The following is a 26,979-nucleotide window of genomic DNA, read 5'->3' as shown; positions in this document are numbered from 1 at the left end:
CTTGCGACGCCTGTCACCGCCTGATGTCGGTGACCGACCCCCCCACCATCAGTGCCTTAACTGCCTCTGGGCCGACCACGATGACAAGTCGTACCCCGACTGCCAGGCCTTGACCTCGAAGGCTAGACGGGAGCGGTCCCGTAAGCTGCTCGGCTCCGGCAGTCGGCTCTGCGCCGCACGAGAACCCGGTCGAGGAGGAAGTCGAGGGACCGGTCGCGGAGCCGCAGTCATCGCCGCTCGTCGAGTCACCACCACTCGTCGGGCTCCAAGTCCTCTGGTAGGCGCCATCGCTCTTCCGACTTCCCCGACGCTCGCGCGACGCGGCCGGGCATTCGGGCGACGCCGCTCTCGCGGCTCCGCCGCAGGCGCCGCGTCCAGCTCCATACCCGCCGGTCCATAGGCTGCACGCGACGCCGGAGGAAATAAGTGCATTCCTCGTGGCCATGAGGACTCACTGCCCTCTGTCGGAACCTGTTGAGGCGCTTCGGGCCCTGCGGGTCTGACCGGTTGCCCTGGCGGGCCGGCGGCTCCGGCACTGGTGCCGGCGGGTGGCTCGGCTCCGTGACCGTCGTAGACTCCGGTCCTGACGCCGCAGGGCCCCACAGGATCCAGACCTGGATCCAGGTCGTTGCCAGTCGACCTCATGACTCCTCCGCTGGTGCCGACCCCGAGGGTGTCACTCCCGGTGCCGTCTTTGGGCGACACCGTCCCCGGTTTCAGTCCCGGTCCTGGTGCGACACCGGAGTGGCACCGCTCGGCGCCGTCTCCGACGCCGATGGGTGACCAATTCACCTACGACCTGGCTCTATCATTTTTGCCTGGTTTCCAGGAGATGGATGACGAGGAGGACTGGGAGGGGTCTGAGGACCCTCTGGCACAGCAGTGTCAGTTAAGCCAGGACTGGGCAGATGAGCTGGGGGAGGCCAGTGGTCTGGACACTTCGCCGATACTGGATTCATCTCTCCTCCCTCCGTGGCTTCGGAGGAGGGGGCTACTTATAGCGTGGTGTTAAACAGGGCGGCCAAGGCCTTGGCTCTTGAGCTCCCTGTCGCGGCCGTGAGGACTAACCTCCTCACTGAGGTGCTCAAACCGTAGGCGAGCTCCTCTGAGCCTCTACTGCCATTTAACGAAGCCCTCAACGACGTTCTGATGGGCACCTGTTCCAAGCCACCTACAGGCCTCCCTGTGGGTGGGAACGTGGCCCGATGCCACCGCCTGGCTCCGGGCGACCCCTGCTTTCTGCCCGTTCACCCCACCCCCGAGAGCCTGGTGATTCAGGCCTCTACGTCCCAGACCGCTCCACCGGATCGGGAATCCAAAAAGTATGATCAGTTTGGGAAGAAACTGTTCTCCTCTCTGAGTTTGGGGTTGCGGTCTGTCAACACCGCTTGCCTTTTGGGCCGTTACACCCACCCTTTGTGGGATACGGTTGCGGACGTGCTGCCACAGTGTCCAGAGGAGGCCCGGGCACAGCTCACCCAAGCCCTGGCGGAGGGGCGGGATGCAGCATGGTACTCAATTAGATGTGGACTTGACACCACGGACTCGCTGGGCAGGGCGATTTCCACGACGGCGGCGATTCGTCGCCACGCCTGGCTGAGGTCTGCCAACTTCTCGGGGGATGTCCAGGCCACGCTCATGGACAGGCCCTTCGATGGCCGTTGCCTCTTTGGCGACAAAGCGGATAGTGCGCTAGAGCGTTTTAAGGACTCCAGGGCTAAGGCCAAGTCCTTGGGCCTAGGCCAGCCCCAGCGAACTTCCGCTTTTCGCCCCTTTTGTGGCCAATGAAGGGGCGCCCCCACACGTCCAGCCAGACAGATGTTGCAGAACCAACCTCAAAGTGGTCGCGGATGTGGTAATCGCCGTGACGGTGCCGGGGGACAACGGCAAGATCAGTCCACATCCGCCCCCGCAGCATCTGCCTCAAAGCCTTCCTAGTCCGGCGTTTCAGGCCCATTCGATGCCAGTGGGGGGCAGGGTTCGCCATCACCTCCTCCACTGGCGTACCATCTCTGTCGGACAGGTGGGTGCTGCAAATCGTCAGAAGAGGCTACTCCCTCCCCTTCGAGGCGACCCCTCCAGCCATGCCACCGCAGTACCACCGCATATCGGGGGATCACTTGCGACTTCTGCAAGAGGAAGTTACAGCCCTCTTGGCCTAGGGGGCCATCGAGCGCGTTCCTGGGCCAGAAGTAGGGTGTGGTTGTTATTCCCACTACTTTCTGGTTCCCAAGAAGGGCAAAGGAGACCTACACCCTATATTGGACCTCCGGAACTTCAACGGCTTCCTGCCGAAGGAGAAGTCAAGATGCTGACATTGGCTCAGGTCTTAGCTGCCCTAGACCCTGGAGACTGGATGGTGGCGTTGGACTTGCAGGACGCTTATTTCCACATCCCCGTCCTGCCGGCCCACCGGCGGTTCATGGTAGGCCACGAGCACTTTCAGTTTACCTTGCTCCCCTTCGGCCTTACCAATGCCCCTCGGGTGTTCACGAAAGGGATGGCAGTGGTCGCAGCTCATCTGTGCAGATCAGGGGTTCCAGACTTCCCCTATCTCGACGACTGGTTGTTGAAGGCGGGCTCGCCCCAGACAGTCGTCTCCCACCTCCAGACTACGGCCGACTTCCTGCACCTGCTGGGGTTCTCCATCAACGTGCCAAAGTCACACCTGTGCCCCTCTCAGAAGCTCCTCTTCATCGGAGCGGTTCTGGACTCTGCTCAGTTTCAGGGCTTTCCCCCGAGCAGTGGGTTTGGAATATTTAGGCTCTGATTCCGATCTTTCAGCCTTTATCCCGGGTCTTGGTCAGGTTGATGCTGCGGCTCCTGGGGCTGATGGCCTCCTGCATCCTACTGGTGCATCATGCCAGGTGGTGGATGCGGGCTCTTCAGTGGGACCTGAAGTTTCAGCCTCAGAGCAACCTGTCCGACCACATCCTGATCTCGGAGGGCACTGCAAGACAGTTGCAGTGGTGGCTCACGGACCGCGATTGGGTCAACGGCAGATCCCTCTCCCTACCCCAACCGGAGCGCGTAGTAGTGACGGATGCGTCCCTCCTGGGATGGGGGGCCACATGGGAGAGGCGAAGATAAGAGGCCTCTGGTCTCCGGCGGAGTCCCGGCTCCATATCAACCCTCTAGAGCTGCAGGCGATCCGGCTTGCACTGAAGGCATTCCTTCCCTCTGTCCGGGGAAGTGTAGTGCAGGTGTTCACGGACAACACCACCGCCATGTGGTACTGCAACAAACAGGGCGGGGTGGGGTCGTGGACCCTTTGTCAGGAGGCTTTGCGGCTCTTGACATGGCTGGAACGCCAGAGAAAACACACAATATCCCAACTGGTATTATTGGAAAGACAAATAAATACATATGCATAGAGCATTATGAGAACAGAATTACGGAGACTCAATAAGTTTTTTTCCAATGTGCTCATGGCATCATGTAATAGATAGAAGTAGTAAGGCAATTTACAGTTGTAACAGCACTGTAGGTAGACAAATAGCAACACAACCCAAATTGTACTTGGTGCTCAAAGTGTGCAAGTGACATACAGAGTGGCGACGCAAGTGACAATTGTGATCTGCATAAACGGCGCATGGTGAGTGGTGCTTGGATATATACAGTGGAAAAGAAAAACAGTGTGGCTCCAAATGAATCGTTAAGAATGAGTTCTCAGTTGAGTTGACTGTATTTAGGAAGGACCACACTGGGGGATGCGCCTTTTATTGCGCTGAGTGGTCGACGACGTTTCAATCCTCTTTATTTGGGATTATCTTCAGGACTGGGTTGTAAAGGGCAACGGTGCTGTACAAGGAAGGAGAAAGAGGATAATGGGGGGAGAGAGGCAGAGGGGAGGCGCTAGCGCTCTGGAATAAAAATGGGGCGCATATGACACCGGGTGGCTAGCCGGGGAAAGAAGGACTCTATTATGCGCAGGTCTGGTAGTCTGTGTGGAGACAGCCAGAGGGTCTGTCAGGTAACCAATCGCTAGCCGGGCGTCTGGGCAGCCAAATTAGAGTGGTAGCAAATTGCGGGCAACTGCAGAGAAATAGGCAGCTTGGAGCAGGGGAGCGCTTGGGACAGTGCATCAGCCCAAGAGGGACAAGGCCGGGTGGTTGCCAAGATATAAACAGGAATAGCGCATGTTGGGAAAAGACTGAGCGGGTGGGGGAGTGCTTAGGGTAGTGCACCTGCCTGAGAAAGACTGGTCCGGGTGGATGTGCTATTGATGAGGAAGTCAGCACGGGTGTCGCCGGGTTCCATTCAGGAGGCACGCATGGAGGAAAAGGAAAGACATGTACAGGCCAGGGCAGGTGGAAAGAGTGGTAGGGGTGGGGGGAGGGGTGGGGAGCGCTGGCAGCCTGGAAGGTATGAAGTAAAGGTGTACCTGTGAATGCAGGATGAAGTCCGAGATCCTTAAAGGGGCGGAATGCACCGTCGGGGCGATCATTGCTGGCCTGTGGGGGGAGAAGAACAAGAGGCCGTGTGGCTGAGGTGAAGATACGGTGTGGGAAGAAAGCAGGGGCATGGATCGGCGCTTACCTGTCCAGGACGCGGAGACAATAGGGGAAGGCAAACCGGCAGTAAGAGGGCAGCGTACAGAGCTAGGGGCCGGAGGCTTACCCAACGCTGATTGAAGCAGCGATTAACGGGAGCGGCAGAGTTCGGGTGTTGTCAGGGGAACTGGGTAGAGTAGGGAAGTAAAAGACTTCCGGAAAGGGGAGTGTCCAGGTTACGTGTGTGTAAGGGGGATGAACCTAGCACAGAGAGAGTACCTGATTGGTTGGGCCACCGGGATGGGTGGGCCCAGTGGGAGCGGTGTGCATCGCAAGGCGAGTCATTAAAGAGTTGAGATGTCCCGAGCATGGAACGAAGGACCAAAATATTAATGGGGTATATTAAACATAACGAATATCTAGATGACAACGGTCAATGTGGGAGAATAGTAATAGTAAGCCTCTCATAGTGGCGAACCACGGGTGAAGCATGGATCGTATGCGCGCATATGAGCGGTGGTAGACCGATCGCTGGCGAGACAATTATGGAGTGAGTGGAGGCAGTGAGGGGTTGTCAAAGTTCAAAAGATACTTTATTCGGTTTAAATCACAAAAAACATAAAAGTGTACAAGCATTAAAAAGTCCACAAGCTACCAGGCTGGGTGGTTAGTAATAAAATATAACATAGCTACACAACACGGGCTAACCCCAGAAATATACAATACATGGTGGCAAGAATTTAAAATCAGCAACATAAACAAAAATAACCTAATTAAGGGATACATACAGTAGTTGATATTTATAAAAAGTCCTCTAAGACCAAGCGATCTTTTTGCCAAGTCTCACTGCTATAGTTAAAAATGTTGCCACATTATAAATGACCCATATTTCTGTCAACAATTGGAGATACAACAAAGCTGGCTTCACTTGCCTAAAGCCTTTTCCTTTTAACAATGGTATAATGAATTTTAATCTAATACCCTTGAAATAATCACAAAAGAACAGAAAGTGAGCCGTGTCCATAATTGAGCAGCCATCACATTTGCATAGAACTAAGTCCATGCTCCTGGTCCATACAGGGCGGCCAGAAATTAGAAGATGAATTTTGTTCAGTCGGAACCTCGTTAGCAAATACCTATGGTTGGCATTATTCACAACTTTAAGATACAGTTCCGGTTCGGGGTCAGGTGAAACGATCAACTGATGGGTCCTGACAGAGGGTTTAAGCAACTCCCTGCCCTCTCTGTCCATTCCTCTATTCAGCAAGAAAGTGTATTTGACCCATTTCAAATCCCCCTTCACCAAGTTTAAGGGTTTATCAAACAATTCGGGCCGTCCCAGTTTTAACACATTTGTTGCACGTACTTCAACCAGGGGATCTTTTCCCAATGGTCCAACAGTAGACAATCCTTTAAAATTTCATGGTTTACCTCAAGCTCCGGATTAACCAGACGGGTTGTCAATGTTCAAGGCGGTAAAATGAGGAAAACCACCAACACCCCGGTGGTTCAACACCTGGCAGGTTCCCTGAACGCCAGGGCAGACGAACTCAGCCGTCGGTGCATGATGGATCACGAATGGCGTCTGAACTCGGACGTGGCGCAAGGTCTCTTTCAGCAGTGAGGAGAGCCTTGGTTAGATCTATTCGCCACAGAAGAGAACGCGCAATGTCATCAGTTCTGCGCGTTGGAATTTCCAAGGTGGCACTCGCTCGGAGACGCTTTTCATCGCGAGTGGAGCTGCGGTCTGTTGTACGCCTTTCTGCCTATACCACTTCTGCCAAGAGTGCTGAAGATCAGGCGAGACCGGGCCCAAATCATCCTTGTGGCCCCGGACTGGGCACGAAGGGACTGGTATCCCGAGCTTACTCAGTATGTCAGACGATCCCTCGATTCGTCTGCTTCTTCAGGAGGACCTTCTGTCGCAGCAGCAGGGGACGTTCCTCCACCCGAACCTGTCCAGTCTCCACCTACATGCGTGGAGATTGAGCAGCGACAGTTGAGGCAATTTGACTTGCCTCCTGAAGTCTGTGATGTGATTCTGGCAGCCAGGCGTCCCTCCACAAAATCGGTATACGCCTGCAGGTGGAATACATTTGTGGCATGGTGCACAGCAAAGGCTGTGGATCCACTCTCTGCCCCCCTTTCAGAGGTTCTCCTCTTCCTTCTTTCTCTTGCCCAGCAGGGCTCTGCTCTGGGCACTATCTAAGGCTATCTCTCGGCCATTTCAGCCTTCTTGAGGCTTCCTGATCAGCCTTCTCTCTTCAAGTCCCCAGTTGTAAATAGATTCTTGAAAGGCATCACGCACATGTTCCCTCCTGTTACTTTCGTGATGCCTCAGTGGGACTTGAACCTTATTCTTACCTATTTGATGTGCGCTCCTTTCGAGCCACTTCACAATTGCCCTCTTCGTCTTCTGACCCTAAAGACTGCATTCCTGGTTGTCATCACCTCTGCCACGAGAGTGAGTGAGCTCCAGGCTCTATCTTCTCAGCCTCCTTTCCTCTCTGTCCATCCAGACAAAGTTGTTTTGAGAACTCGTCCTTCTTTCCTGCCCAAGGTGGTTACAGCCTTTCATATCGGGCAGTCCATCACCTTGCCCACCTTCTTTCTGCCTCCGCATCCCTCGAAAGAGGAAGAGAGGCTCCACCGCCTGGACCCAAAATGTGCGCTCTCGTTCCATCTAGACCGCACACGCCAGTTCCGGGTGGACGACCAGCTCTTTGTTGGTTACGTGGGCGCTAAGAAGGGACGGGCGGTGCACAAGAAAACCATCTCTCGTGGGTTGTGTTGTGCATCAAGATCTGTTACTCCTTGACGAAAAAGGAGCCTCCTGTTGGGCTGAGGGCCCATTCCACTCGGGCCACAGCGGCTACTACTGCCCTGGGTTGAGGAGTCCCCTTGCAGGACATCTGTCAGACAGCTACATGGGCCTCGCTGCACACGTTTGTTAAGCACTACTGCCTGGATAGCCAAGTCCGGAGAGATGGTTTTTTCGGCTGTTCCGTTCTGCAGGACTTTCTGGTGTGATCTTGGTTCGCAGACCCACCACCGGGGTTGGTATTGCTGGGGTATCCATTCTAAGGTAAGGAATCTAACACTAATCTGTTTCTTTCAGATGCACAAGTTACTTACCTTCGGTAACGATATATCTGTAAGAAACAGTAGTTGGTGTTCGATTGCTTACCGCCCCACCCATCCTTCCTGTTCTGCGAACCGATATCTAGGGTTAAGGTCATCCCTTTCAGGGCCCTAGTTTTATGGCACCAGTGTCGGTTTCTCTCATGGCTCTGCGTTCCTGGCGCGGAAAGCTATGTACAGAACTGACGTCAGCGCGCGAGGGTGGCTTCTAAGTACTCCGACGTCATTCCGGCGATCACGATGCCGACGACGGACGCGGAGCCACAGACGACGCCTACCGACACGCAGGGGTACTGCTGACGAAAACTTTCCGGATCCAGCCTGACACCTGGGGATATTCTAAGGTAAGGAATCTAACACTAACTACTGTTTCTTACAGATATATTGTTACCGAAGGCAAGTAACTTGTGCGTCTGTACTTTATTATATGCATGTGACACTTTTATGGCCGCATGGCTGAAATAAAGTTCTTGAGTGACTGATTTGAAAAATTCAGCCGAAAAACCATCAGGCCCACAGGCCTTACAAATGGGAGATGTTTAACCACCTCCTCCAATTCTTCTTGGGAACAAGGTATAAAAATATTTTCCACCTCTTCCTATGATAACGTGGGACTATTGCGGTCTGCTAAAACATTTTGGGTAGCGTTGGAATATTGCGGTCTCCTAAAAACATTCCCAGGAGTCCTTTATCTACCAACTGATTTTGGGTATAAATCTGCTTATAATGACCAAGCATAATTTTCCACACTTTCTCCTGTTCCTTGCACCTAATCCCTGAAACCGGGCATTTCAGTGCATCTATCCTATTATTGGCAGTTGTTCGCATGCCTGCCAGGCTAAAAACCTCTCCGTGAAACTACTCGCCTCATAAACCTTTTGCATGTAGGCACAATTTAAAAACTTGTGCTATGTATAATACGCCTCACTAAGTGCCTGTTTAGCCCTATCCAGTTCTCTTTAATTAGACTTAGATGAGTTCCTTAGAAATTTCACATAACTGTGCTGGACCGTCCTTTCTAGAAGTTGCATTTGTAGTCTAACCCTTCCTCTATTGACTGTGTCCTTCTCTATCACCAACCCTCTAATATTGGCATTTAAAGTATCCCACACTATACATGGGGGAGCAGAACAATGATTGATCGCCAAGAATTCCTTTATCTCCTCTTTGCACATCCTGACCCAGCCTTCCTCCTCTAGATACTGTTTATTGAAAACTCAACATCTAGAATGCTTTGTAGCTTTCCCCACCAATATCTCAAGGACATACATTGCATGATCTGAAAAACAATTGGGTAATGTCAGCTGGCCTTTAAAAGCAGAGCTTTTTAAAGTAGGAAAAAATCTATGCGAGAAGAGGTACAAAATCATCTACAAAAACAGGTGTATTAAATTTTTGTGGGGAAAGCCGCCCTCCATGGATCAATAAGTCACCGTGTTTTCTATAGTTTTGTAATACCTTCACAGTTTGGGGCTTTAACTGCCTCTTTAACTTTACTGAGGAATCTAATCTTGGATCCTGCAGGAAGTTAAAGTCACCTCCGAAAATTATTTTGCCTGGGATTTGTGATAATGATTGGAAAAGCTCCTAGTAAGGCTCAGCATGATCTTCCACTGGGGCATACCAGCTCACAAATGTGAAATGCCTAGACAGCACCAGACAACTCACCCAGCACCAACATCCACATTTGTCACTGGCAAAATCAACCGCTCCGGCACCGAGCCTCTTGGCCAAGAAAATTGTGATGCCACGGTGTGCTGCCTGGGCAGAGGAGAAGCCCCTGTAGCCTGCCCAGGTTTTAAACATAAACAAAGATATACGTTTCTTGGACTAAGATCACTGATCGGTTCTCAGCAGTAATCCAGGCTTCTATTACATATAATTTATTTTTGTTATTAAGACCATTAACTTTAAAAGAGGCCATCTTCAGATTATTATTCATCATCATCTTGACTTTCTGTGCTTAGTGTGCAAAGAAACAATAATATGTTACCCATTTCAATAAATACTATTCCATCCCATAGCCTACCCCGAATGGAGAGCATGCATATCCAGCCTACCCAGCTATTGGCTACAAATAAACACTTAGTGACATACCTTACCATCTTGCGCTTTGTATCTACTTTACTGGGCTTTTATGCCTGATCGTTTCCTATAGCAGACCATCCCCTCCAGTCATTAAACTGCTGTAGTACAAAGATAGAATCAACCCAACACTGGGGCCCTCCTGCTTTTAAATTTAACATTCTAAACTTTTAGTCCTGTGCATTTTGCTATGAATCACAAGTTTGGATCTCTTTTTAGAAAACCTATTACACCCTCATTCCCGCCTGACCCATCACCAAACTCCCCAAACCCCCCTCCCCAAGCAGTGGTTAGTGGTGGGTCTCCTTTCCACCTGCATCTGACATGCTTCCCCACCCCAGAAAATATTGGCACTGTAACACTGTGCCAAAACCAGTCGGCCCCTCTCTTCAGTCCCCCACACCCACAAATCAGCCCCATTTGACTGCATTTAGGAAAATACACATGTTGCTATCCACCGGAGAAGAGCCTGCTATGCTGCATCTCTTTGTCCAATATCTACATGCTTACAACCCTCATCTTCTTATGCTGTACGGCAATTGCAGCATATATGTTACCTGAAACAGATATTCTAACAATTCTTACTTTTGAAGTCCGTGCTGCAGAGAAATTTGTTTACTCTGGGCTTCTAATAAGAGGTTCTAGCTAGAACAATTTGAAAATTTGACAATACTGTTCCTATTTTAGTTATTTGTGGAAAATGGCAATCTGAAATATTTTTAAAACACATAAGCTCTTTTGAATGTGTCATCTTACATGATGTTTCTTAAAATGTGAATGGTAAAATATATTTTACATAAATTTAAAAACACACTCAACTGGGGGGAAATAGCACATTACTCAGCCATTAAATAAGGGAAAGCACATTCTGCATTACCACTGTTTGTGCAGCAGAGGTCCATATGGCTCTTAATAATGCTTAAAAGTGAGTAATTGCAACTCTCAATCGGGGGCCTTTGCTGATGAGATGTATAAAACCTGATTCGTTATAAGGAGAAAAAAACATGCTCACGGATCTCCCAGGACTTTTCAGCCAAGCATCTAGCTTACAACAGAGGCATTCCTCTGGCTGGACCTAGATCCATTGGAATTCTGGGGTCAGTAGCAGGTAGGGTTCTACCGCTACCACCCTCCATAGGACATCCAATTTCTCTTACTTAAGAGCTCTAGAAAAGATCATCTTTCCCTACCTAAGTGACAACCCTTGACCGACCAGAACGCAATCATTGTATATCTGTAGTCTGGAGAATACTCCGTTTAGTCAGTTAAAATCACCGAAATAAAATAAAAATAAAATCGTTTTTCCTTTGCTTTTCCGTGTAACCCATTAAAAGTCAAACCAGTCTTGTACATAGGGCCATTAGAAGGATTGTCTACTTCCTTTAATTGTTGACTTTATGAGGGAATACCTGAACTGGTATGCCTAATCCTCTGCTTCTTTTTTGCATAATTTATGCAGCACTCTAAGCCTGAAAGAGTATTGTTTTGACTTGTACTGGGTGCTCCCTTACGTTCGGACAAAGTTAAACCTCTCCGAAGAGCTATAACAATAGTGAAACACGTGTCCGGTGTTTCTTTTGTTCATTCCAGGTTGGTTTGAATGGAATTTTACCAATCCAAAGATGTAATACTATACCTGGAGTGGTAAAAGGCTTTTGTCATTTTACAGCTCGGTGTGGATGGCATTGAGGTAATCCTATGCTTAAAGACTTCGCTGTTGGAATGGCAAAAAATGTTTCCCTTTCTAGCTCAACCAGGATACTAGTGTGCTAATCCTATGCTTAAAAACCTTGCTAGAAAAACAGACATTTGAGGTGAGCAGAGTCAGTGTCGCTGGTGTTGTAGGGTGCTCTTTACAGGAGCTGCTCGCTACCTAAACTTGAGAACTACCCAGAGTTCTCTGCTTCTTTTTTGCAAAGTGTATGCAACACTCTAAGCCTGAAAGGTTATTGCTATGATATATATTCTATAAATGTTATTGCCATTTATATAGCTTCAAAGCACCAACTGTCTCTCTTGTGAGAAACGTAAACCCCTACCAGAGCTACACGGCCCAAAACTCGGTCAATCTAAGTAAGGCTTAGCCAAAAGCCTGAATTAAAAGAGTCTTTAGTTTCCTCCTGAAGGGGAGAAGGGAAACTTACCTACGCAAAGTTTCCGGTAGCTTGTTCCAAAGCTGAGGTATCATCATGGAAAAAGCTTGACCACACCACCCTACCCAGCCCCCCACCCACCTCCCCCAAGGTGGTTTTATCAAACCGAGGACAGGCCAACAGACTTTCCGCGTATGAATGGAGGCATCGCCCTGGCACATAGCTCTTCAGCCATTCCTTGATGTGGTCGGGTGCCGTTCCGTGCAGGGCTTTATGTGCAATACACAGGCCCTTGAACCTAGCCCTCTGCATGATTGGAAGCCAGTGAAGTTGTGGTGTAGCATGTGCTCTCTTAGGAAGTTTGAAGATTAATCTCGCTGTTTCGTTCATGACCACCTGCAGCTTCCCTGATAGTTTATCAGATAGCCCAATATAAAGCGCTGTACCGTAGTCCAGTCATGACGTAATTAGTGCTGACACTACAGTGCGCATGGTGGAAAAGGACAGGAGGGGTACAAATTTCCGGAGTCGCCTCATAAGGCCCACACAATTCCCCACCACAGCGGTCACCTGATTGTACAATGTTAGCTTGTCGTCCAACCTGATACCTAAGCTCCTCACAACTGTCATCGGTATCAGAGTAGTACCTAGCTCTTGTGGCCAGAAGGAGTTGGACCAAGGGTCACCCCCTGTGGTAATAGCTAATACCTCTGTCTTGTCCGGATTTACTTTTAGTGAATTGGTGGTCATCCAGTTCATAGTGAACTGGAGGATATTCTGTACATTAAACTGTGCCTGTGTAGAGCTGTTGATACGTAACATGAGTTGCGTATCTTCGCCGTAGTTGAACACCAGCCATTCTAATTTTGCCAGCGCTTCCACGAGTGGCTGCAAATAGATGTTAAAAATCAGGGGGTACAATGCCGAGCCCTGCAGGACCCCACACAGCAGAGCGCCTTTCCTAGACACACAATCCCCTACTTGGACTGTCCCATCCAGAAGCCTATGAAAACACCTACAATCCATTAACAGCCATCCCTGAACCCTACAAATCCCTCCCCGTCCCTGAATCATAAAACCTCCTTACCCCAACCCATCCCAGAAACCTAGAAAGCCATACTACCCCTTACCTCTAACCATCTCTGAACACTAAAAACCTGTACTACCCCTTATCACTGCACATATATAAACCCTAAAAACTCAGATTTTTTTTCTAAGTGGCATAAGGAATTTTATATAAATATATTTATAATATACACAAAATCACTGAAGTACCCCAGGTACAGTCTAGTGAACTAATTATAACTTGTCCCCCCATCATGCACTGCTTTCCAAGGCAAGACCGATTACCTTTGCCACTGTTTGTTACACTTGCCCTGCTACATACTCACTCCACCTTCCACCCAACAGAATGGCAAATGTGTTGTCACCTTAAAATTATTTTCCTTCTGCATTTGTTTGGTTTTCAGTTAATTTTATGTGCATTGTATAAAAAAGTTCTGCATAATATATAGGCTTTCTTTTTGTAATGCTCTTCGGATGCAAAAAGACAACTTTAAAGCAAATGAATAATACAAAGGTTTTTTTTCGTGTGATTTAATTAATGTATGTAAATTAACAGTGAAACACAGAACTAGAACAAAACCGGTCCCTGGGTGCTTGTGTTCCGGTTCAGAGAGGACCTGGTTTGGCAGTTCAGGCTGGACTGTTCCCATGAGGAGCAGAGTTAAGACTGTTTTGCATATGGCTGGGTCCAAACTGAGGTGGCATGGTGAGCAAAAGAATGAAGGGTTGAAGTGCTACCCCAAGCTATTGCCAGTGGTTATAAATATTGCGAGTAGCCTCCCATCGCCTTTTGTGTATTTCATGTACCGCCCTAAGTGGTAAGGGTATGCCCAGATGTGGGTTCCGTGTTCATTGTGTCACTGGAACTAAGTTGTGCCTGACTGACAAGCCTATAACTAGGGTGAAACCGGTCCTGGGTTGCTTGTGTTCTGGTTCAGAGAGGACCTGGCTTGGCCGTTCATGCTACACTGTACCCATGAGGAGCAGGTTCAAGACTGATTTGCATATGGCTGGGCCCAAACTGAGGTGGCATGTTGAGCAAAAGAATGATGGGCTGGAGTGCTGCCTTGAGCTATTGCCAGTGATTAGACTTGTTAGACCTGGCATCTTTGGCGTGAGCCTCCCTTCCATTTTGACGGATTGCCTCCTCTGTTTTTGATATGTTTTTGCTGGTTATATGCTTTGGGCACTGTGCCACTGCTATTCAGTGCCACAGTGCAAGTGCTCCCTATGTTAAATTGATGTACTAATTAGTGATTCGATAATTGGGTTATTTGATTTACTTGTCAGACCCTCGTACAGTGCACCATGTGTGCCCAGGGCTTGTAAATCAAATGCTGCTGGTGGGCTTGCAGCACTGGTTGTGCCACCCACAAAAGCAGCTTGTAAAGTGTGTCTCTGGCATGCCACTGCAAGGCCTGTGTGCAGTCTAGTACTGCCATGTCGACTTGGCCAGTGCACCCACTTGCCAGTCCCTAAACCTTTCCTTTGCTTCATATAAGACACCCCTATGGTAGGCCCAAGGGCAGGATGCATTGTAAGTATAAGGTAGGACATGCCCTGGTGTGTGTAGCATGTCCTAATAGTGAATTACAATCATTTTCGTGTTTCACTATTGCAAGGCTACCTGTTCTCCGTAGGCCAGAATGGGCAGTTAGATTATTACATCTTATAATCCTAACTGACTCAGGGAACATGGTAGAAATTCGAATTTTGTATGCCCGAACTCAGAATGATAAAATACATCTTTTAGTAAAGTTGGTTTTAACATTCTGTGTTTGAAAATACCACTTTTAGAAAGTAGGTATTTTCTTGCCTAACTATACAAAGCCTGCCTCTGCTAGGTTGTGTATTTCTTGTCTGGAGTTTAAGTGACAGGGCTGGGGGATTCCAAGAGACAGAATGAGTCAGCACAGTGGTGAATAGGGAGATCTGCATCTAGATGGGGGGGGGGGGGGGAGTTGCACCTGGGACCTGACTAGGGCTCGGCCTTCCTTCCACAATGCTGGCGCCACCTCCTGGGGTGCGGTTGATGTCTCTACCCTGCACTGTGAAATAAGAGAAGGAATCATGTCAACAAAGTGCTCCAGGGCTGTGCTTTCCCTCCACAATGCTGGCTCGACCTCCTGTGGGGCGTCTGATGGTTCTACCCTGCACTGTGAAAGGAAAGAAGGAGTCCTGTGAACAAAGTGCTCAGGAACTGGTTTGGACTAGGCAGAGGCCTCTCTGCCTTCAGAGAACAAAGGATGTTGGGTATAAATATTGGGACTCAGACCCAAGAACTTTAGATCACTTCTGGGAACAAAACACACCTTTGCCAAGGAGAAGAACCAAAAAAGATGCCAAAGTTTGGACTGCCCCTCTGTCGGTGTGTTGTTTGCTGGGTTGGCCTGCAGTGGTTTCTTTATTACCAAGGAAAGGAGAAGGAACTTTTTAAGAACTTTAATCATCTGCAGAATATTCTCCAAGGGCTTGAACTGGTGCTTGCCTCCTGCTGAAGTCTCAGGGACAAAAGACTTCATCTCCAGCTCCCCCCTGAATTTCCTTGCTGGGAATTCGAACTGCAGAAGCCTGCTTGTCGCTTGGAGCTGGAAGCGCGACGCAATGAGAAGAAGCGTGTGGCCGCCGCAGCTGAGATCGTTGCATCGCCGGAGAAGCGTGCTGCCGCCGCATCTCCCAGAAAGCGTGTCTCCATCGAAGCTGCCTGCTGTCGCATCACCGGAGAAACGTGACGCCATCGAGAGAGTCGCCATCGCATCGCCGGAGAAGCGTGTCGCAGGGCCTGTCGCGGCTCTAAAGTACAGAGTCGTCGCAAGGCTGCCAGGGCGTCTTCACATCATCTTCGCATCAAGGGCGCCATCTTCTCGCATTGCACCAGGATTGTCGCATCGCATCGAGGCACCCTCTTGCGCATCGCAACCGGACCGCAAACCGAGAACCTACGCATCATCTCCGCACCGGTAAGGACCACGACGAATCCCCTACTCTGCGCAAGCATTGAGGCGCGACGTATCATCTCCCCCGGATCACGGAACCGATGCATCTCACCTTTTGCGAGCCTTTCGTTGATTTTGCGTTACGCATCCAGGTACTTTGTTGAGAACTTTGTCGCATTTATCACCAACTTGAACTAAGCAACTTTTACCATCTTTAAATCAATCTTAAGTACAGTATTGTGGATTTTTGTCATTTGTGGTCTTGTGTTAAGTCTATATAAAGAATACTTATTTTTATAAAAACCTGTGTTGTGTCAATCTGTAGTGTTTTTACTGTATTACTGTGTATATTCACAAATGCTTAACACACTGCCTCTGAGATAAGCCTGTCTGCTCGTGCCAAGCTACCAAGGGGTGAGCAGGGGTTATCTAGGAGTGTAATCATCTTATCCTGACTTAGATGTAAGGGTCCCTATTTGGTCAAAGGTGAATACCATTGCCAACTAGAGACCCCCAGATCTAACAAGACATATTATTGCAAGCAGACTCCCATCACCTTTTGTGTGTTTCATGTACATTAACAGTGGCATATTTGCTATATGGCACAGTGTGTGGTGCAGGTGAATGGGTTTTAGTGATGACAACTGATTTGAAATAAATTAATACTGATTCCTATTCACCTTGATGAGTGACTGTATTTCAAGTTTAAAATTCTCATGAATCCAAAACCGACTACAAAAACGGACTTCCCTTGCTTTCCAAGAAAATTGAAATTATTTTTCTGGATGGTTTGTGAATCATCTTGCATCTTTGTGTGTATCATATGAAGAATCTCTCTACCTGCTGACCCCAAATATGTAAAATGAAGAAAGGCCCAGGGAGTAATTTCAAGTTACCTGTGCTTATCTTTTGAGAATTGTCATTGACAGAATAATTTAAAGATTGAAAACTGCCCTTGTGCCCTTTGTTCAATTCTTCATTTTGGGAGGAAATGAGAGACACTCTTTACACGTGTTGATAGTTTGGTTACTAATTCCACACTTGTTAGACCTTGTTTGTTTCCAACAGATATTGCAATTTAGGTCTGTTTCTAATCTTTTCCATTAGTTATCTTTTTTACTCACCATGTTCCTCGTTCCATTCTGCAGTTTTCTGACTCTTACAAGCGCCTTAGCTCCTTGAGTTTAGCTGGAACAGGCAGTGAAGAGGAAGAACAGGTAATTTTCAGTCTAATTGTGTGCAAGAGTTTCTCATACTGTACGTCTTATTACTATTTGTTACAACGTTTTCATGCTGACTTGTGTGTCAATACCTCCCAAATGTACACCCCTTTGCCAAATTTTTTAAAAGCGTCTAGATCAGCAACAATTGTTGACTATATTTCTCAACCCTGCTTATATGGACTTTAACAATCGAATTATTTTGCATGCCAAGGTATTTGGGTTTACTTTGTCATTAAAAAATGTTTTGCTTTTCTTCTGCCTCTTCTCGCTTCAACTCTTCCAACTACCATACACAGGATTCTTCGTTGGCACTTTGTGAATGAAGACTGTTAGAATAATGATTGTAAAGAAGTGTGAAGTCAAGAATCTAGATGAGGAGCCCCGTTTCACCCATCTCCTGTGCTATTCACAGCATCACTTAATTTGTGACCTAAAATACCTTGTTAATTTTGTCTTTTGTGTCTCCTTTATGAATGCCAATTTCTGATGGATACTTCTGACTTCAGATTCCTCACCTTTAGCATGTTCCCCTGGCACCCGACAGGATCTGGAATATTTTCAGAGCAGTGCTCCTGCACACCATCAGGTGGTACTGTGCAGCTCTACATAGGCTTCATTGCTTCACGGAATTGATGAGTGGAACCTTAAATAAGCGCCACCCCTGCACACTGACGTCATTTCCTTTCTTCATTTTTGAACGCAGATTTGGAGCTCAGTTCCTTCTTTCATCAGTTTTCTACTACTCCCAAAACAAAATCAAATGTGGAAGGAAACAGTGGCCCCTCCTAAAGCCACAGGCTTCAAACCATGCTGTGATGGCGAAAACCGGTATCAGTCATCGACATGCACGACTCTAAGTTGTGTGATGAATGCGCCCTCGTCACCTGTAGGCTATCTGGCACTGCTAAGCTGTAAGTCGCTGAACACAGGAAAAAGTCACAGGCCTCATGTAAGTACTACTCACTCTCCTAGTCAATGGGGCAGACCCACTCCAGAGGCTGGTCCCATGAGAAGTTCTCTTTTTGGTCGAAGTCCTCTTGAAGTAGAAGTCCAAGTGGAGGCATAAGAAGGCAAAGCAGGACCGAAACTCAATCCCTTCACTGTCCATCAAAAGAGAAATCACTAGAACGTAATTGTGCCAATCGTTCTCTTTCTCCCCATCTCCGATAAGGGGCTGATTCCTCAGTTGAAGCCAATGCTGCCACAGTTCCCACGGCCCTTGGCCATGCTGCAGGAGGTCAAAGCCATTTGGGACGTCATGTGATGCATCTTGGACCCTTTTCCAGTTCTCTCTTGCTTGCCTTCAAGTCACAAGGGTTCATATCGGCTCTCAGTCGGTTTACTGCCGACTGGTCCATCCTCTGTCCTGTCTGAACCCTTCAGATCTGTCAAGGGTTCAGCACTGATTCCGGTGCAGACTTCCACTCGAGCTCAAAGACATGATTTGGTCCCTCCATCATTGCTGGTGCAGATGGTGCCAACGGGGGAGGAGAATCCGTTACCAGCTCCGATACCCGACCCCGTACTAGCATTGACTCGACTCTGACCGAGGTGGCACTCCCAAACCACTGAGGCTCACCCGGTCCCCATACAGCCTGGGTTTAATCCTGTGCCACCACTACCTGTGAGGCATCTTCAGAGGAACCACTGTCTTTTGGGATCTGACTCTGCCTGGAGCTTGCCACCAATCGGTGATGACAATGGTGGGATGGGGATGATTTGCTCCTCCACCGCATGATGATGACAGCCTTTACATTGGCTTGCAGGAGGGCAGCGAGCTTTCTATTTCCATCAACACATGGTTGAATTCACCTTTTGGGCCCCTAGTGAAACATAGTGCTTCCTTTGCTGTGGTTGTTAGATGAGCTGCTAAGGTTTTGGACTTACAATTGCCTTCACTTGAAATCAAGTTAAATGTCCTTACTGAGGATTTGCAACCTGGGCCAACCTCATCTGAGCCCTTGCTGCAGGTCAGTGAAGCCCTTAATGAGCACTTGGTCCAAAGAGCGTTGGCAATTTGCCAGACACCATAGGCTGACCTTTGGTGGACCCCTCTTTTCTTACACATCCTCCTACTCCATAGTCTGGTGGTCTGCTCTTCCCACTAGCAGGATGAAATCCAATTCATTTGTCATATGTTCCTCAATTAGGTTGCCTCTTTGGAAGAATCTTCTGTTGCAGCAGTAGTACATGGTTCTGCACCTGACCTTGCCCAACTTACATGCCCATGCATGAAAAATGAGCAGCAGCAGTTGGCTGCATTTGATCTGTCACCTGAGGTTGTGGATGTTATCCATGCTGACAGGTGTACATCACCCTACTCCACCTTTTTTTTGGAAAAAGTGGTGACGTGGCCTCAGGCAGCTTTTTGCCGAAAGTCATGGTTCCTTTCCATGTTGGTCGATCCATTACCCTCTCAGCGTTTTTTGCTCCACCTCACCCTTCAAAAGAGGAGATGCTCCATTGAATGGACCCTAAAAGAACTTTGCATCACTCATATGACCATCGAGTGGACGATCTACTTTTTGTGGCTGTGCAGGAAAAGACGAACGGTGGCTAGTCATCTGCATCAATAACTGCTATGCATTGGTCAAGAAGGTCCAAGAGCGCACTCCACCATGGCTAAGGCTACTACCACTGCGTTAGCACTTGTAGAGCCTGTCCTTGACATTGATGAGCCTGGTATCTATTCTAAAGGTGTGGAATCTGAGTCTAGAAGTATCCATCAGAAGAACAAGCTACTTCAGTAAGGCTCTTTTTGGTGAATACTGTATATAACTGCAGATTCCTTAATGCCCTCCGATCTACCCAATCTATGGAGTGGTTTCTTTTTACCATCTATAAAGGTCCCAAATTCGAGATCTGCCCACTCAAAAAATAAAGCAAGAAACTGATGTTGGTGCATAGGAAGGGTGCTTATGAGGTTACGCTCGACCACATCCTGGGTGGAAAGAAGGCTTTGCTGAGTCACATGGTACCACCCAGTGGTGCACAGGAGCCCTGCTATGAAAACTTTCTAAATTTGAAGAATCTGCTGTTAGATAGCGTGTCCACCAGAAAGAGTGTTACCAATGGTAAGTAATTTGTACTTTTGTGTTCTAGATTCCCTCAGGGCCTTCTTCAAGACCGCTGTCCCCAGTAAGCCAACTTGTAGTACGGCCTGCCAGCTCAAGGACTGTATCTCCTCAAAGAAATGAAAGCCTTGTCTCACCATCTGCAGATTTTGACACCCCGCCTCAGTTCTCTACATGTCTTGATAACTCTGCTGCCAAATACAGGCTTTCAATTAAGCCTAGAAACCAGCGATCAAATAAGACAAGAAAGCCTTCTGTGGTATGTATATTCCCTTAATCAAACTGCTACTGAAGGATATGTGGTGTTAATGGAGCGGTGCATGCTAATCATTTACTTTGTTTAAATACCATAGAAAGAGGGGGCCTGAGGACTATAAGTTCCAACACTTGAATAGGATTCTAGTCCTCCACTGTTGATACACTCCAGCCCCAAAAGTTTAGTATCAAAAATAAAATTCATAAATACATTCATAATTTCTTTTACAATTTTTGATAGTTCATTTTTTATTATAAGTGCATATAATTCGTAACAACTTACACATGCTTCTTGGCTTTTTAGTCTCTTCCTAGTGGTTGTTTTAAATATGAAATATAAAAATAGTGTTTAATAATTTATATAATATTTGACACTTATCAGTTTGGATCATATGAAGAACCGTGTCTTATGACAATCATATTATACCATTATTGTCAAGTCAGTTGTTGTGTATATTATCTCCTGCACGATTTGATCAAACGTTGAACAAAAATTCCTAGAATAATCAAAGTGGTGATAAAATGAATGACATTCCTTTTATTATATCATTATCAAATTATTCAAGACACCTACCTCAACAAATACTTCACCGTTGTAGATTTAACCTTTTTTAATTCTTGCACAAAATGAGCAACAAGCACAAAGCTCTTGTTCCTTAAACACCAATAGAGCACTCAGCTCTTTCCCATTAAGCAAGCCAATGTTTCAAAGCAATACAAATATACTTTTTTCTGTGTCTCATACCCTGGTGTTGTAAAAAAAAACACTGCTGTTGTCATAGTAGAAGAGTAAATCAAAGAGACAAAAGATCTATGGGTATAACATTGCTGCTTATAGGACTGGCCTTCAGCTGGTCTTTCCATCACCACTGTCCAGGAAATGCTCCCGCCTATTCTCACCCCAGACCAAACACGGGTCTTACATCATTCAGCAGACCCCCAACCAACACGGTCGTAAACAACTGTGTTCCAGTTTGTTTTGCTGCCCATACATAACCTTTGCAAAAACACCTTAGCTGAGTCCACCTAACAAGCATATTATACTGCCCATTATGTTCCACTCGCAGCCTAATCTGGAAGCCCACTGAGGCATTGCCCCACTGTGACACCATCACTTTCTTGATATCCTTCTCTTCAAAGTTCCAACACTCAGTTAAGGTTAGATTAACAGTTGTTTCTCTCTTGCCATCACTCTTCACCGCTGCTTAGCTGCTCTTAAGATTTGATCTCTCCAGACTGACCTCCATTATAGTCCCACCTCCATTATATCCACCAGAATAACCTCAATGGAAGTCTACACTTTTCAGATCACTGGGGCTTTGTACTCCTGGAGCCTTACCAGTTCATGAAATGCAGTCTCCAACCATGTTAATAGCAGGTGAAGCAAAATCTCAGCTGGAACCCCTAGCCCTCGGATATAGCTCCCCTACTAAAATCATTCAGGATCTCAACTTTTACATCACTTTTACAATAGTGTCCGTGGTATCTTGTTTAAAGGAAGCTAGATCACTCACCTCTCTCCAGGCCCCTACTCTAGCTATGAGATCTTGTTTTGTAGAATTTTCTGTTACCAACTTAGTAAAGCAATCTTCTTTGCCTACAAGCAATGGCTTACTGGTCAACAGAATTAGCTTGTAATGTTTCTTACGGTTTTAAACACACTTTTGAATCCTGATACATTATCTTCCCTTTTCTTCATGAGAAACAGATAGGGCATTTCATTTGTTGGATTAGCAGAGAACAGCTATCATTAAAAGCTTTATCGATGTAGGTATTTGCTTCTTTGTAATAAACCATGTTTTGAGTTTAATTTATTCTAAAATGATTATAGCAATTATGAACAAATTATATGAAAATGGCAATATGACACAATAATATATTTTTTTATTTGCTTTTAGCACACTAGTGATCAAATCCATTAGCGAAAGTTGTAGCTTCTGTTTGTTGTTCACTGTACTTGTCCCTGGCGCCAATAACCACTTTCAAGTCCTTATGGGATATATAGCTTCCTCCAGTATGACCGTTCTTTTGTTTATTTGCTTTCAGTTTGTAAAAATTGTCATCAATGTTTTGCACTGTAAAATGACCCCCTCCTAATAATTAACCCGACCACATGACTTTAATTCCATTAGTGGTCACCAACCCAACACAAAATTGCTGTGGTATCATATTTTAAACTGAAGTACTCTAAAACGATAATGAGTGGTCCCACTGCTAAAAAAAACAAAAAACATTGCCCCTCTGGACCTTAACTTCTGTTAAGACTGGTAAAGCAGAAAGCGAATGATCAATGTACTCAAAAATCTAGTCAATCTTCATTAAATCAGCTTAACACAGGTTTACATATTCACATCAATGTGGTATATTAATATTCTTTTTATTATTTTATTAAATGTATCCCTGAAAATGTTATATGTCCAAAATTACAAAGCTGTGAAACATGTGAAAGTCTTTTACTTTGTCTCCTTTCTTGTTTCTTACTTTCAGCCTAGCTTTACCCACATCCATTCCCAACATTAAAGAGACTTTTACTTGGCCCCCTTTCCTTCTTCCTACACCCTTATGCCTAACCATAAACGTATTGTCTACATCCCTTATCCCTTATCACAAAGTTTATCGTAATACTTACTGTTTCCCTCTCTCTATCCTTTAGTTTAAGTAAATGAAACCATCTGTTTAAAGTAATTAAAATAAGTTATCATATTCTAATGTTGTCTCTTCACTAAATGTAACTAAATCTATTATTTTTATGCTATTATACACTAATAGCCCACAGTAAACTGGGTAACTGCTATTGTCATGAAGATGCGGCAAACATATATTGTTCTATGTCATATTACATCTGATTTATAGCAATATGAGTGCATGCATCTAGGAGGCTGCCTTCGGGAGAACCGACAACACCGGGCTTATCAATCAGAGAGAATTTCAGACTGAAAAAATTGCATGTAAAATTAAAGCAGATTTATCTCAACATCATGAAAAGGTTTCCTAAACTTTAGGTCTACTTAGAATGTCTCCAGTAACTCTTTTTGGTGTGGCTGCCTCATATTACTTTCTTAAGTGAAAGACATGTATGTTGACCTGCTTAGCTTGATCTTAATTGACTTGCCTGGTTTACGTTTTAGGAAATCCTGTGAAAATCACCCAGGTATTTTTCCAGAGGATTCCACCTTCCCCAATGGGTTTGCGTACCTTAAAAATCAGTCCGCTTGTCCCAGGTTGCCAGTGCAGTGTGTCTAGCTGATATGTAATATTTTGCTTCTTTTAATTGTTAATTTAATTGTTAAAGACACCCTCACTGCTTTGTTTTTAACTCTCGGAGTCTTTCTGATAGCATCATCACATTTTCAAATATGTGACTCTGGCGCGTGAACCTCTGACTTGTATACTCATGCTAAATGTTCTAGAAAAAGTTGGTGGAAGAAGGAAAGCTTTGTTCCAATACAACCTGAAACATTAACCATTATTAGTGACTCTCAGTTCTTAAGAACAGAAAGGAACATTTTTAAAATACTTATTCTTACCTATATTTATACATTGTAGTAATGATATCAAACTCAGACCCTTTTTTAATATCTGTCTGTTTATTTTAATACTGGTGGTGCTTGTTTGTATGGTAACTTAAAGGTTCCCTTAGTGCTTTCTTGGTGCTGAAAATAAGCTCCTTCCTTTTTGGCATTGTGATTATGCCCTGCTTAGCTAAAAATGTTAAGAGATGTATATTTCAAATCAGTGAATAAGCCTCTGATTTTAGTAGAGAATGGTAATTTTGTGTATACATTATAACATTGTTTTTGGAGAATTAGTATTAGTCTTCAAAACCTTATTAAGTCAACGTGACTTTCCAGCTACTTTTGACTTACTAATTTACGCATTTTCATCTCACACTCCCAAACCTATTAATTAGGGCAAATACTGGCTTATAGCGAGTCAAAGATCCTTTTGTGAAAAATTAGGTAAGTCATTAGAGTGTAAGGGGGCTCTATTATCTTATAGCAACAGATGGTGAGGTATTACCAGCGCATAGCCCATGTAGCAAATAGTGAAGAGAACATATATTCTTGAATGGCTTCAAAAGGAACCAAAGACAGCTACCATCTGACGTTGTCAGGAAACAGCAATTACAGAGTAATTGCTGTCACAATAGAACAAAACACAGAAGGTTCCCTGAGCACAAGTGCACGTGCCTGTTAATATTACAGATATTATCTGTTCACAAAATTGTCCATATCAGCGCATCCAAAGTATGAAAAGTTCTTATTTTTATTTTCTTAGTCCATGGATGTTCACGAAGACTTGTGGATACAGCAGTACAATCTTGATACAGTACACAACAGCCAAACGCCAACACGTGTTTCGTCAAGGGGAATTACCCAATGACTTCTTCAGGGCTGTAACAATAAATATGTACCCAATTATAAACCCCATACAATGGGGAGTATGTTAAGAAAAGAAAAGAAAATAGTTCACCAAGGAATTTAGTGACTATAGGAGTAAACAGGAAAAAGGATACCCGAAAATACCAAATATAAAGCCTAAATTGTGAAACCAAAGAAAGCCAACATAAAGGAAAACCGTGAAAGAAAAGAAACAATTGGAAAACACACCTCACAAACACCAATACCACAAATGATAGTTGTAATCCAATTTGTGATTTAAATATTAATCACTGCAATAGTTGTACTGTGTGCTAAAAAAACACCAAGGTACTAAAATTCCTATACCTCATAAAAGTAATCAGGACACACCCTGAAACGTTCTCACTCTTAATATCATACAAAACAGGATCAAGTCAAGGACCTTTATTATTTAGTCCTCTATAGGAAAAATTAAAATAATACAAGTTATTTAGACTTGTAAATCTTCTTGCTGTAAGTAGTTATAAAACAACCCAATTGTACAATTCAGTAATCGCGCTCTCTTACCCTTCAAGTGATTTCTCAACTTCCCAATAGTAACAGTCTTCCTTTATTTAATTTTGCGATAAATAACTTCAGGCAATGTCAGCCTATATACTATGGAACCATCATTAATATCTGAAAATGAACCGAGCAAAAAGGTTGGTTTGTACCCAATTGTAAATAACACCGTGTACATACAATGACTTATTCTAAATCTATATCAGTATGCCGTTACCGACCAGGGAGCTTTTTTATCGTTAATATAAATTTACAACATCGCATAATAGGGAAGATCACAAAAACAACAATTACGGCCCCCAACTAGTCTGACATGAGGTACACTATGTAATACAGATATTTTTAAGTCCCTTATCGTTATCGGACCCTTTATTTACACTCACCCCAGGTTCTCCATGCAAGCGCGTCTCCGATCCTATTCCAATACGGCGTGTAACACTAGCGCCATCTTGGATAGGCTGTTTATCCAGAAAACCATCGACAACAAAAACGGACTGAACAACCAAGGTAGTCAATACTGCAGACGCGCCATATTAAAACAGTCCGGTTCCGATTATTTACTAATGCGATACTATTCGTAAAATAGCATTCACAAAGGAAAGCTACAATCAAACAACATTATAATTATTTATAGGGAAAAAAAAAAGAGAAAAACCGGGGATGTCTTACATCAGGGAAAATTGCCAATAACAGCAGGTCTACCAGAACAATCCCCTCAGTATCAACGCGCCATATTATCCCAGGCTAATTTAAATTATTTACCTAGGCACTATTGATAATCAATAATTTTTAAATATGGGGCAAGCGGTTAGCTTACCAACAGCCAACCTCCAGATAAGATTGCTCGGTCAGAACAAGTACTTAGTTACCAATTGAGAGAAAAGTTTATATAAAAACTAGGCAGTCACTAGAAGAGGTAAACAGGTGAAGAGAATAGAGTAAGCCCAAAGTTAGATGTGAAGAAGGGAGTATCATTGCTATATCCCAGGGTATAGCAAGGTGTCAAACCCCATATATCAATTATATAACATACACATTGTGTGATCAATTATAAAGAGCAATTATAACCTCAATCAGCAAATAAACAAATTGTACAGTCTTTCATAAAGTTAAAGGAAAACATACACATTAATTTTCATTTGTAACCAGACAGGAACAGGGACAATATTGATCCGTTGTAACTCTTCATATAAGTTTGTACTGACATTTAGATCTGAAGAGAAATACAAAGGTTCTAATCATCTACCCAAAAAGTATTGTAATTCTGAGTCAATATTGATTCCCTGCTCAACTGCACGTAATTTGAGTATCCAGCGTGCTTCACATTGTCGCAGACGCAATTCTCTGTTTCTTCCTCTAACATCATTCGGTATACTTTCTATACCGTAAAAGCAAAACGATTTACTGTTACTCTGACTTGGGCATTCGCAAGCATGAATTGCTAATGGATAGCGTCCATCCACATTTTTTTAATGCTCTAAAATGCTCAGCTATACGTTCCCTAAGGCATCTTATCGTACTGCCTACGTAGATTTTAGAGCATGTACATTTGATGATATAAACAACATACTTAGTCCCACAGTCAATATGTTGGTAGATTCTGTAAGATTGTGAATTATTATATTGGAATTCCTTAACACCCTGTTCAGCTAGTCTACACATACTACATCTGCCACATTTAAATGAACCACA

The 26,979-nt window shown here is 45.3% G+C and overlaps 1 protein-coding gene across 6 annotated transcripts in view; it reads left to right on the top strand.

Annotated features, from left to right (window-relative positions):
- Positions 1-26,979, top strand: part of CRACDL (CRACD like) — a 494,359-nt gene that overhangs the window by 373,548 nt on the left and 93,832 nt on the right. For all 6 annotated transcript variants that reach the window (XM_078658203.1, XM_078658205.1, XM_078658204.1 and 3 more), the window contains exons 6-7: positions 16,962-17,030; positions 20,139-20,369. In XM_078658203.1, coding sequence (XP_078514329.1) covers positions 16,962-17,030; positions 20,139-20,369 — 300 coding nt within the window. The remainder of the gene's footprint in view (positions 1-16,961; positions 17,031-20,138; positions 20,370-26,979) is intronic.

The sequence above is a fragment of the Lissotriton helveticus genome, chromosome 8, assembly GCF_964261635.1.
Source record: "Lissotriton helveticus chromosome 8, aLisHel1.1, whole genome shotgun sequence".
Lineage (NCBI taxonomy): Eukaryota > Metazoa > Chordata > Amphibia > Caudata > Salamandridae > Lissotriton > Lissotriton helveticus.
The sequence above is the reverse complement of the archived record's forward strand: the minus strand, read 5'-3'. Positions and strand labels throughout refer to the sequence as shown.